General features: G+C 41.6%; 1 protein-coding gene across 2 annotated transcripts in view; it reads left to right on the top strand.

Annotated features, from left to right (window-relative positions):
• Positions 1-13,894, top strand: part of ugp2b (UDP-glucose pyrophosphorylase 2b) — a 44,134-nt gene that overhangs the window by 23,828 nt on the left and 6,412 nt on the right. For both annotated transcript variants that reach the window (XM_076285960.1, XM_076285959.1), the window contains exons 6-7: positions 10,693-10,990; positions 13,803-13,894. The exon at positions 13,803-13,894 is cut by the window's right edge and continues 106 nt beyond it. In XM_076285960.1, coding sequence (XP_076142075.1) covers positions 10,693-10,990; positions 13,803-13,894 — 390 coding nt within the window. The remainder of the gene's footprint in view (positions 1-10,692; positions 10,991-13,802) is intronic.

Genomic DNA, 13,894 nt, shown 5'->3' on the forward strand with positions numbered 1-13,894 from the left:
TAGGAATGGGTTGTGGAGAGAAGCCCATGGGTGGGCTGCACAGTGGAGAGAAGTGGGAGATGGGGAGCAAGAACAAGCGCAGATAAGCAAATACACCTGAGAAACAAGCCCAAAAAACTGCCATCCATGTGTAACAATATTTGCAAGCGACTTTACAAAAAAGCAAGCCCAAAGTTGCTTATAATGTTTATTTGTATAGCACTTTTCCAAAACCAAGTTACAAAGTGTTGTAATAAGCAAACTTGGCAAGTGTGGTAGCAGGCCACCTACAGCAGGAACTTCTCTGAAACACTGGCAGGCAGCTCATAGCCTACTGCTGTCTGTCTGTCTGCCTGTTTGTCTGTCTGCCTGTCTGTCTGCCTGCCTGTCCTCACTCAGCATGAGGAGTGGGTGGAATTCTACTCACACGATTGTCATATAGTCCGACAGATGTGAGAGACTCGTGGGGGGGGGGTGGGGGGGGGGGCTGGATGGGTGCTCTGTTTCAGGCCCCTGTCAGCACATCTGAATCCCACCAGCCCCCCTGCCTGCGAAAGGACACCCAAACGAAAGTGCACTGGTGTCAGTCCAGGTCTGCAGGGTGGTGTTAATGCAGTGATCGCTGTCCAGTGTGGGTTGGATGCGAGTGTCATATACAGACAGACAGCATGAGGTCCACAAAGCACTGAGCACTATTACGTTTCCACTGAAGATGACAGGCCCCTCTCCCAGGCTCTTTGTGCCTGAGCTGCCAACATGTCTTAACTGGTACTGGGGGAAGTAATACATCCTGTCCAAGCTGTCCAACTTGTTGGAGAATAAGATGGCCCTCTCACCCATTCGCCTTTGTTGTTAGTCCTTCTTCAGTCTGACACCCGCCCAGGCAGAGTTAGAGTGTTTGGGAGACTGGAATAAAACTGATTAGTTATCGTTACAACCTTACCTCAGTATGAGGCGAGTCTGGGTGAGCTGTCAAACATATAGTGAACATCAAAGCATCTATTTAATCAAAAGTATATTGAGGAAAGGACAGCAGGAGCTACCGGTTGCTCCTCTTATTCCTTCAGTGAACATGGGGAATTTCACAGTGACCCACAGAGATTGTGAGCGTGGACTGAACTATGTTCAAACTAGGAGTAGACAACTACCTTAAAGGTTGTATCACCGATTGCAGGCCTAAACATAAATGATCCCATTCATCTAATCTTTCCTAACGATCCGCTTGCTGCCCGCCCCATAAGCAGGCCGTCAAAAAAATGCGTCTCTGTAGGCAGCCTAGGCTCTGAGATCTGCACACAAAAACAATTGCTACTAACAAGTGTTGCCAACCACTCAAAGGCAAAATAAAGTGTTCCAATCAATAACCGATGAGATGCGCGTTCAGGGAGGAGGAGGGAGTAGCGAGCTAGCTCTCTGTTTTGTTTGAACGTCAACAGAAGTGACATTACCCCGCCATCGCTGATACAACCTTTAATAGATTGCCTCAGACAATAACAAGTATACTACTAATACAGTACCCAGTGCCTGGAGGATAAGTGAATTCAGACTATGGACAAATGTGTAAGAGCAAATGTGTAACACTTGAGCAAATAGATTTAATGAAACCTTTCCAACAAATACAGGAGAAATGAAACTGAAAACAGATAAACAACGGTAAACAATGAAGCTTGATGACACCTGGAAGGGATCCACACTAGGCATCTGGTGGTCATTTGGCAGCTCAGAATTTCTCGTGGTGTATCCATAGTTGGTGTCTGTCTGTCATTCACCTTAATTGCTGCTAGTGTGAGGTCTCTGTCAAAGAGTGTAAAATAAATCCGTGGAAATGCATGAATTCCAGTTGCTTCCAGTAGCAGCAACTGGAAACCATGCATTTCCACGGAATTATTTTTGGAATCTGATCCCTTATCATACCTCTTCATTCGTACTCGACTTATCATGACTAAATTCAAGATGGCGGCGAACGGTAAACTTCCTGAAGGTACTGTCTCTTTTAACAGTTTTTATTGATTTTCTTCAGAAAAAAAAAAGTACAACAACAATACAATTACAATTATGGAATGCACTCAGTGAACAACCCTCCCCAAGAGCCCACCCATTTACCCACCCTCAGCTAGCCTATAGAAAGCCTATTACAGAAATATAAGTAATGTGAACATAAACAGGCGCACACGCATGTGCACGCACACACACACACACATACATTGAAAATAAATAAATAAATAAATAAATAAATAAATAAAAAGGGGGGGGGTCATCTATTGTTCTTGAATTGGGTCTTGTATACTCTCATAATATGTAAGGAAGGTGTTCCAAGTTCTCTCAAATCGCTGTATGGAGCCCTTCAGCGTATAGCGTATTTTTTCCAGTTTTAAAAAAGACATTGTGTCATTAATCCACTTCCTAAATGTCGGGGGCCTTTGCTCCTTCCATTGTAGGAGTATCTGACGCCTTGCCAGGAGAGATGTAAAGGCTATGACAACATAAAAGTCATTCTTAAGTGAGCACGTTTCGTCAGTGAAACCAAAAATTGCACATATTGGGTTTGGGGGGATTCTAATGCCACTCATAACCGAGTATGCATTAAAAATGTCTGTCCAGAAGGCTTGCAGGAGGGGTCCATATTGGGAAATATCTTTGCCAGCTTGGCTTTGGTCCAATGCACTCTTAGGATGATTTTGAGTTGAATTAAACTATGTCTGGCACAGGGGGAAGAGGTATGCACTAAGTCTAGAGCTGCGTCCCATTGATCATCTCGCATTTCTTCTCCAAGGTCCTTTTCCCATAGTTTTAATCTAACTTCTTGCAATGAATGGGGAGAGATATTGTTGATGATACTATAAAGCCCTGAGATCAGACCTTTTCGCTGTGGGGACAGGGAGAGAAGATTATCAATGGTGTTGATGGGTGGAAGGTGTGGAAAGGAAGGAATATTCTTCTGCACAAAGTGCCGTACTTGGAGATATCTAAAAAAGTGAATAACTTAACTGAATTGAGGACCACTGGGTTGGAAAAGAAACGAGTGAGTGGTGTTGGAGGGGCTGGTGCGGAGATCACAGAGACAAGATGGATTGACCAGTTTAAAGATTCAAGATGTAACCAGGCCTCACTGCGCTCCGGGTGATAGTCTTCTTTCCAGAATAGCATTTTTTGAATGTTGCACGCCCACTAATAATAGATAAAATTAGGTAAGGCTAGGCCAGCTAATCCCTTTGGTCTTTCAAGTGACCGTCTATTTATCCTATGTGACTTGCCATTCCAAATAAAGGAGGATGTGCATTGGTCCAGAGTTTTAAAGAATTTTTTTCTTATTAGGATGGGGATGTTTTGAAAAAGGTAAAGACATTTGGGTAATACAATCATTTTGATAAGATTGATACGGCCAGTTATGGAGAGAGGCAGGGTAGACCATCTCACCATATCCTTTTTGCATTTTTCAAAGAGTACACCAAAGTTCTTTGTAAACAGTAAGGGGAATGAGGTGGTAATTTCTACTCCAAGGTATTTAAATCCTTTCTTAACTACTTTGAAAGGAAAGTGAGAGTGCGGTATTTGAGTGGCTGCTTCGTTAAGGGGGAACATCTCGCTTTTCTGAGTATTTATTTTGTAACCAGATATTTTACCAAATTGATCCAATGTATGGACAATGGAAGGGACAGAAGTTACAGGGTCAGATCTATATAAGAGTAAATCGTCAGCATACAGAGAAAGCTTGTGAGTCAGCTCTCTGCGTACTATTCCTGAAAAGCCTTCAGATTGCCTTAGGGCAATAGCTAATGGTTCTATGGCTACAGTAAAAAGGAGAGGGGACAGTGGATAGCCCTGACGGGTGCCTCTGCTCAGTGGGAAATATTCTGACTGGAGTCCATTGGTGATGACGGCGGCCAGGGGATTCGCATATAGCAGTTTCACCCAGGATATGAAACCTTCGTTAAATCCAAATTGCTTGAGCGCAGAAAAAAGGTAACACCATTCCACGCGGTCGTATACTTTCTCTGCGTCAAGTGAGATTACTGTCTCAGGTGTAGATGTTGAAGGTGAGTGGACAATATTTAATAGCCGCCTTAAGTTGGAACTAGGGTGCCTATCTAAAATGTGTGGCAGTAGTTTTTCCATTCTAGCAGAGAGTATTTTGGAAAGAATTTTATAGTCTACATTCAGTAGAGAAATGGGGCGGTATGAACCGCATTGAAGTGGGTCCTTGCCTTTTTTAAGAATAAGCGTGATTGCGGCTTGTCTCATTGTGGGGGGGAGATGTTCATGGGACAAAGATTCATTGAGCATGTTTTTTAGGTATGGAGCTAGGTCATGGGCAAACTTTTTGTAAAATTCTGAGATAAAGCCGTCCGGCCCTGGAGTTTTATTGTTTTTTAACGATTTAATGGCTTGCATAATTTCTATGATTGAGATTTCATCACCCAGAGATGCATTAAGTTCAGGGGGGACAGAAGGGAATGAGAGTTTGTCAAAGAATGTTTCAAAGTTTGGAGTATTCATAGTGTGCTCAGAGTGATATAAGTCGCAGTAGTATTGTTTAAAGGTATGATTGATCTCCGCGTGATTTGTTACTACCTTACCAGTTTGATCCTGGACCTTAGGGATAAGTCTTGACGCTGCAGCCTGTCGCGCTAAAAGTTTGCCAGCCTTATCACCAGATTCATAGATATTAAAATCAGGTGTGCAGCTTTGTCTGTGGTCACTATATCATATTTTGTTTGCAAACGCAATCTTTCTTTATACAGAGCTGAGGATGGGGATGAAGAATGTTGTTCGTCTATTTTGGCCAGTGCCTGAGAAATGTCTTTCAGTCTGGCCTCTCTGATTTTCTTCATTCTGGATGAAAACTCAATTATTTGTCCTCTCAGGTAGGCCTTCAAAGTCTCCCATAGTGTTGAGTGGGACACATCTGTAGTACTGTTGGTAGCGATTTGCGATGTAATGAAATCAGTAAATTCGTCATCAGAGAGCAGAAGTGGGTTTATCTTCCAGTGATATGCGGGCCTGAAAGTATTGGCTAAGTTAAGCTGAAAAGATAGTGCACCATGGTCAGAGACAGAGATTGTGTGGTATTGGCAAGAATGTGTGCTCCCAGTAAGTCTGTTATCAACCAAAAAGTAGTCTATGCGAGTGTATGTGTGATGGACTCTAGAGAAAAAAGAATACACTTTTTTATTGGGGTAGTGAAATGTCAGATAAACCAAACTGTGTACAGAAATCACTGATAACCTTGGCTGATTTAGAGAGAGGTTGTGGCCTTGGTGAGGATCTGTCAAGTAAAGTGTTAAGGACGCAGTTAAAATCACCTCCTATTATCAAGTTATAATTGTTATGAGTTGGTATGGCAGAAAATAGTTTGGAGAAAAAATTATAGTCATCAAAATTCGGAGCATATTAATTCACAAGAATAATAGGAAGAGAAAATAGTTGCCCTACTACAATAACATATCTTCACTGATCACTTTTTTCTGCTTGAAATGTGACATCTTTATGAAATAGAATCGCGGTCCCCCTGGCCTTAGTGTTAAACTTAGATTTAACACTAGTGTTAAATAGTTTATGGAGTCATTCTTTAAATGGGTTTCCTGTATGAATGCAATATCTGTTCTGAGATGGGAAATATAGGACAGTATCTTCTGTCTTTTTAGTGGGTTATTCACACCTTTTGCATTAAGTGAGACACATTGGATAGGTTGAGGTTTATGAATTCTAAAAGTCATGTTTGTTAGGACCTAAAGAAAGACTTGGAATTGTGGGAACCATAGATGGGGGGTGGGGGGGTAAAATAAGAGAAAAATACAAGAGATGACAAAATACATAAGTGAATAAGACAAACATTTGAGGCTAAGCTGAAAAACTCTTTCTATCAAAAAACACCAAAAGTGTGTTCTACCTATTCTTACACTTAAACTCTATACTCTGTTAATGTATGTCTAAGATTAAAGAAAAGTAATGTCAGTGCACAATGAAGACATCTAAGAAGGAGAACAAAAAACATCATGGTTTAGAAATTGCCTAATTGTACTGTAATAGGCGAAACATGTACATTCTTTACATTATTTGAGCAGTGTATGCCTTTCCTTGGCATAGAAAAAACTAGGCTACATCTTAGAATGATAAACTATAGGAAATAATGAAAGCGCATAGGACTACCAATGCAGCGAAATGTCAGTCAAACCAAACGGTTAACCAAAGTCCAACAGTGGGCCATATAATGCCAGGAAGAGAAAAAAAAATGTCACTCATTTCTCCCCTCTTAAATTACAAATGAAATGTGTCCAAAAATGTACCTGAGAGTTCGTTTGCAGGAAGGGATAGACTACTCATTCACAGTGCGATGGGCCCTGTCTGCGATCATTGGTGTAGGGAAAGTTTCCTCTCCAAATACTTCTCTCAGCAGCGTATCAGTAAATGCAGTGTTGTATAAAGTACTAAAAAGCAATACTTGAGTGAAAGTACAAGTATCGTACTAGAAAAAGACTTGGTAGAAGTAAAAGTTACCTTTTAGAATAGTACTTAAGTAAAAGTCTTAAAGTATCTGATGTATACTGTACTTAAGTATCAAAAGTAATTTTCTGATATTTAATGTACTTAAGTATTTGAAGTAAAAGTAAAAAGTAAAAAGCAAGCGGTTTTATTTTGAATTGTTATTGGGAACTTTATTTTGGATTTCTTATAGTAAAGCATAAAGCATATTCAGGGTTCCCATATCTTATTTCAAAGAAAAAAACAGAAACAGAAATTTCACTTTTGCATGAACTTCAGGTAAAAATGAAAAGTAAATAACTTATTTCTTTCAAAAAAATGACCTGCTGGTAGGGAGAACATTTTGGTCATGTGGTATGAGCATTTCTAGGGCTTACTCCCCAGGTCACCATCTCACTCTCTCTCTCACACACACACACACACACACACACACACACACAGGCCACCTATGTCCAGCAGCTACTAATATGCCAGTCATTCGTTGAAACTGAAAATGTGTCTGTTCATCTTCAAAAGAAGCTGGTTTTCAAAGTTGCCAGAATTCAGTGCCCGGGTAGCCTGACGAGCCAGACCCACATTAAAATGTAATTTGCTGCCGCTAGGGTGCGTCTAGATTTCTAGGCTAGTGCCCGGGAGTTTCAGGCCCAAGACCGGCCCACGTTCTCCATATAGTGGAAATTGGATAAATGAAGCAACATTTCAGCTCTTACTTTCCTGTAGTTTTGATTAGTACCATGGTTCAACAAATGTGTAAAGGTTATATAATAATTCACTATTCCACAAGTTAACAAAAACAGAAAGAAAGAAAGAAAGAAAGAAAGCCTTTGAAATGTAGCCTATCCCACACTTCCACAAAGAGGCATATTGAACTAATGTTTAGGCTACATGTTTTTTGCATGGTTATATTGTTGTTTGGTGATTTAGCCTACTCCTTTAGGCTACTACACCCTCTTCTGAGCAAACAAGGCATATAGGTTTATCATGTATGGTAATTGCTCTTTCTTACATTAAATAACTTTAATTTATCCTCTCTACTTGTCCCTGTAGTCATGGCCTCCTCATCACTAATTTCGGGCTCATCATTTTCAGTGGTCGACTGGTTGATCTGCTGCTCAGTCTCTCCTGGCCTCTTTCTACCCTCCATCCTTCCTGACGCTTGTCTACTGTAGGGCCGGCTCGGCTATCCGTATCTGAGAAAACTTTTTGGAAGGGGAGAACTCCCTCACGTAGGCTACAACCCATGCAGAGGCATTGCATTGGTGTCATGCACATAATGCGGAACGTGTCCTACTTTAAGAAAAGATAGACTAACGTGACAAATGTCAATATTTTTTTCCTCGACCGGCCCAAAAGTGAAGCGGCCCACCGGGAATTCTCCCGATTCTCCTGATTACCCAGTGTGTTTTCAGCTTACAGAAAGCTGCCAATGTACAGAAACATTTCTTGCAAATACGGCCACGGGTGTATGACGTTCTCTTCACCACTACCCTGTTCACCGAGTTCACCACTATCATCGGGGTGGTTGTCTATGATAATGGGAGGTCCTGCAGTAGGTGCTCGTGCTTCCATGGCAGTTTCAGTTGTGTGTCCTCGTCCTTTAGCAACAAACAAGCGCTGAAATAGAGCGCGCAGCGTGCGTAATGCAATCTAGGAGCAGTGATTCGCCAAACCTCCCTTATTGCAGTCGCACACATCTTCTAATTCTATCTTTTAGTAACGAGTAACGAAGATGCTTAGTGGAAATATAACGGAGTAAAAGTATACATTTTATCTAGGAAAGGTAGTGAAGTAAAAGTGAAAGTTGACATAAATTTAAATAGCGAAGTAAAGTACAGATACGTGAAATTTCTACTTAAGTACAGTAACGAAGTATTTGTACTCCGTTACATTACAACACTGAGTAAATGTAGTGGGTTGTTTCCCTTCAATTTTTTCAGGAAGCCCAATTATGCGGATATTATTGCGTCTAGATCTGTTCTCAAGATCATCCACCTCGTTATCCTTTTCCAGCGCGGCACATTTCGCTTCCAGTATTTCTAGTCTGTCCTGTACATCAGTCACAGAAGTCTCTAGGTGTTGGATAGACTCGTGATGTTCCTCGATACTGGCCCGATTGGCAGAGAGTTACGCAGACAGTTTATTCACGATGCGTTCCTCCGTGGATGTTAGCAATCGTTCAATGTCTGACAAGGTTAGCTTGCTAGTTTCCCTGTCAGGTTGAGACTGCTTAGCAGCGTTTGCGCCCTTTGAGTCCTTAATTTGTTGTTCAGTCTCCTTAAACTTTTTTTTTCCGCTCTTATTCATGTTCTCTGTTTCATTCATTGGAAACACTGACAGTTGTAGGATTATGATAGGATCTTTGAGTAATTTTAGATGAATTTCAACAGAGCAGTCCCGGCTTGCTACCTACTCCTCCATGTGCCAAACCGGAAGTCCTGAAGGTACTGTCTGTATAAATCGTCTTGTAAATAAACTACCAGTGCTTTTTAAAAGTTCTCAAAGACATCGTTTTAAATGTCAGGGCCCTTGGAAGTCTACCAATAAAGTGTGGAGCTACTTTGAGCCTTGTAAATGGTGTAAAACAGTGATTTATTTGCATGGCTAGCCCCATGCCCGAGGCACCCCTATTGAAAACCTGTTGGTAGCATCGGCTAACTAGCACCAGATTTCGGAGTGCAGGGGACAAGCCGAGATGAGCTATGAGACAAAAGTTCCCACTCGGTATCATGTTTCAACACACTTTAGGTCAATATCACACCAAACTTCTCCTTTAAAGCATGCCTTAAAGGAAGCATAGCATAGGAACAAATAAAGTAAACCCCCCTAAATAGTAGCCTATAATTACTATTATATTATAGATAGATATAGATATATTCTAGTTGCGTATGTATGGAGCTCTCTCTAGTAATGTATAGCAAGCATCAAATAGGCAGAGAGAGCTGAGTGCTAACAAGCCATGAAAGATTAATGAAGCTTCTCTTGCATTAATGGGGATACTTAAATATTTCACTGGAGGGGAACAGTATCACCATGTGCCCAGTCTTAGAGATACTCCCATACACGGTTCGGATATGAAGACTAGAAAAACACCAGTGTGTACGACACTATCACTTAAAGCTACAACCCACTAGTGGTATGAGCGTGGGTGAGCTGAGCTGGAAGCCTTTAAATGAAGGTTCTGGATTAAGGGTCTGGATGGTAGGATTCATGTTGTTGGGAGTTGGAAAGAGTGACTAGTGTTAAGGGAATTGGAAGGGGGCTGTGGGCTTGCACGTTTCCATATGGTGTCCTGTTCCACATGATCCTCTTTCATGGTCCCTTGTGGAACGCCAACACACAGCTTCAGGCAACGTGGATGTATGCTTTGCTGCTGATGCCACCATAACCTCTTTATAGTGCTGTTACAGTTAGTTCTTGTGCGGACAAGTTTGTGGTCTGTGGAACACCAGCAAACATTCATGCCTGTGTTTTACGTATATGTATAACTCTCCCTGTTTCTCTCTCCCTTTCTGTCACTACATATTTAAGCAGTTATAATGTGTCCTCTCTCTCTCTCTCTCTCTCTGTCTCTCTCTCTCTCACACACTCTCACACACACAAGGTTGCTACAACTAGGTCACCCTCACGTTTGAGCAAAAGCATTACATATTTATTGATTTGGCCAAATCCCCTTTTCCCAGCTCATATTTGTTCTGCAAACACCTAAATGATCTTTCTTCCACTTTGACTTTCTAGCAGCAATAGTAAACATTAATGTGCTTGCTTTTATGGTTCCTTGGAAATTGAACTCTAAATAATCCATGCAGTATCATGATGGATTGTACATTTACTGCAAATAAGACTCAGCAGTATGGCATCCATCCTTGTTAATGACTATTACACTTAGTTCCATGGTGGGGCTGTTTATGACTCTGGGTTCTATCCGAGCAATCATATGTCTTTTATTTATTTATGCACAATCATTCCCAGACGGTATTTATAATTAAAGTTACACTTTAGATGAATCTTTGAATGAGCTGATTGGCTCAGGATTATATTAATTTGCAGTCTTGATAGTCTAAGCATATCCTTTTATGTTGTACATCAAGTTAATGACTTATTAAGTGTTGCCTAGATCATTAGATTTATATTGATTAATACATGTACTTTTTCTATACTTCTTCTCAAATGAACTTGGGTTGTTGCATATCTGTTACTGTAACTCTCTATCTCTTTGCCCCCCTCTCTCAGGTATCCACGGATCAACAAAGAGTCCCTTCTGCCCGTAGCGAAGGATCTGGCCATGACGGGCGAGAACGCAGACGTCTGGTACCCACCGGGCCATGGAGACATCTACGCCAGCTTCTACAACTCGGGCCTGCTGGACCAGCTCATTGCAGAGGGCAAGGAGTACATCTTCGTATCCAACATTGACAATCTGGGCGCCACCGTGGACCTGTCTATCCTAAACCACTTGATGAACCCGCCCAACGGCAAGCGCTGCGAATTCGTCATGGAGGTCACTGACAAGACTCGGGCCGACGTCAAGGTACACAACGCAGTCGGCGTAAAGGACATGAATCGCTGTAAACAGGCACACCTGTCAATGCAGGGTGTTTGTATGGTGGACTGGATGGAGTGGTCAGAAAATTGCCTTTGAATGTGGCACCCGGGCTACCTGCATTCTGCATCCGCTTACTATGCATGATGTACAAATAATGTATTACCTGTGTGTTATTACTAAAATACTGTAAAAGGACTTCAGATCATAATTTTTAACACTTGGGGTTGGAAAGCTTGGGGTAAAGAAGATGGGAAGCACTTTTGTTTGCAAGCAAGACGAGGAAGCTGGGCAAGCAGCAATGGGTGAATTTGTTTACTGTTGAGAAAAGGAGGATACGCTGGTGAGAATTGTGGGCCGTGGTAGTGCCTTACTTTCCTTGTTTGAGTGATTGAGTGAGCAATGAATGATTGAGTGATTGAGTGAGTTGGATGAAGTTAAAGCGTGCGGAACTGGTAGCAGCAAGGAAGTTTGGCCAGTACAAGACCATTGCTTGTAATGTCACACCTGAAATCGTAGGCTAGCAAATGCAGCGTGGTAATATTACTTAAGCTGGCATACCTAGATGGGACATATAAATATAGCTGAGGAATCCAGTTGGACTAGCATTCCATAATGCTTGTTGTGAGAAATGACTTATGTTATTGCATGGTTCTCAAGTCTCACACAATGGGCGTGAGACACACGCAATTCAACAAGTTCACACGCCACACCTTGCATTTCTCACGCAGAAATATTACTAGGGATGTCAAGGTATCTGCATAATGATTAGAGGCGCAAGGATACCAAAGGATTTCTTGCAGGCAGAACTAGCGCACCACTCACCACCCAAAAAAAAAAAAAATAGCCACCGACATCCAATCAAAAAATAGTGTTCGTTGTATCCGGGTAAAATTCCAAAATAGGACATCCCCTCCCTGCAACCACGTTATGCTTGTGCGCTTATGTGGGGTTACACGTTTAAGATTTCAAAACTGCACCAAAATTATTTTTATTCAGAAATTCAACTGTCTGTCATTTAGTAAACCAGCCTATGGCACTTTAACAGTGTGTTTTATTCATAAACTAAACTAAACTAAAGGTCATTAAGAAAACATAATTGTGTTGTTGTAGCTTTGTGTAACCCAGACATCAGCAACGTTCATTTTATACGACCAATCACTCTCGCGACTGCCTGCACTTTCCCTGTTGTCACGGCTGCAACTTTCGCACTCGTTTGTGCTTTTTAGCGGCATGTTCAATCAGACACGACACCCGTCTGAGCCTCCATGGACCATGTCAACAATGAATGAAAATTAGCTTATTATCAATGAGTGTCAATTTGAGCGAGTATGCTACACATACATTTTTTTCTAAAGATACAGGACTGCTGCAGACAATGAGCTGCCAACCATCATAATGTAATAGCAACCCAAAATAATGAACTTAAAGAAAATAAAAAGTTCGTCTTGGCATGCACATTCTTGGTCCAATGGTTCAGTGACAATAGGCTACTCAAGTGAATAAAGCAATTAGCCTAATAAATAAAATATTTGTCTCACTCAGTACATATATCTCGTAAATTGGTGAGCCATAGAATATCCCACCATCAAGATTATTATATTTCAAGATTCCAATCTATCCCACCTAAATATGAAAAGTTATTTCTACTGACATGCTTCCTGGTGACATAAAAACACAAATGGTTTCCTTTTGATATAAAGGCTGACATAAGAGACATAGCTATGCAAGATGGGTAAAAATCCCAGACTGTCCTGAAATGGATGGATGGATGTATATTGTAGATACAATGACAAATTCAAGGTCTCAAAGTGTTAATGCTTCTTTCCAAAAAACTCACCAGAAGTCTATATTTAAGGGGTTATTTTTTAAAAATGTCTTCTGGGGGAGCATGCCCCCAGACCACCCTAACTAAGCTGAGTTACCAACCTTTTGAAGTGGCCAGGGGGGCCCTTTTCTGATAATCCGTACATGTGTACACACCTTTTGCTATATGTGCAAGTTTTACGCACTTATTTTAGTACATGGTGCACTTATCTGAGTAAATAGTGCACTTACTTTATTAAAGGGACACCAGGCAAGCCTGATGCTTTTTCTCTACGAAACTCCCCCTCGCTCGGTCTGAAATTCTTTTCCTTTTCTTTGCGTCTTCCGTCAAGGGTTTTCGCTGCTTCTTCGCCGGCTCTGCCATTATACACACGTTTGCAACAATCTCTAGCGTTTCGTTAGCCTGCCTCTGTGCTCCAAACTGATCCTGCTTCGGTCGGTGGGTAGGATGCACCGAACTTGCAAGTGGGATATTCTTCCTACAGGCAGTAGGGGCGGGCGAGAGAGCCTTTATTCGCCATGAGTCATTTAACCATATACCGACTTACGAAGATGATTTAATTAACACGAAAACGTTGCCTGGTGTCCCTTTAAATTCTACACTCATTGAATATGCACACGATTTAGCACACAAGCCAAACATTTTAGGGAATGAGTCGTCCCCCCCCCCCCCAAAGAAAATCTCACTCCAAGCTGAGCTCAAAACTTGAGAACCCTGTACCCTGTATTGTTAAGTGTCTATGGTGGTTTTAGTGCAAGAATACATAGGCTAGGTTATTGGGTGTGAGTACTTGCATATGGCAATGCGAGGTTCACTACTGTGGGAAGTCCCCAACCATTAGCCCCTTTTTATACACATCTCTTGTATAAAAAACTATAACTGTTGTGCAGCAAATTACTTACGGGGTACATTATCAAATTGTGTGTGATAAATTCATCCAGTCAATCTCTCTTTCTCTCTCTCTGCCCCCAGGGTGGCACGCTGATCCAGTACGATGGCAAACTGAGGCTGCTGGAGATCGCCCAGGTACCCAAGGCCCACGTGGACGAGTTCAAGTCCGTCAG

Source organism: Alosa pseudoharengus, unplaced genomic scaffold, assembly GCF_046254945.1.
Source record: "Alosa pseudoharengus isolate Yale_2024_CS ecotype anadromous, Long Island Sound unplaced genomic scaffold, YU_APseudo_1.1 YU_APseudo_1.1_scf_15, whole genome shotgun sequence".
NCBI classification, from domain to species: Eukaryota; Metazoa; Chordata; class Actinopteri; order Clupeiformes; family Clupeidae; genus Alosa; species Alosa pseudoharengus.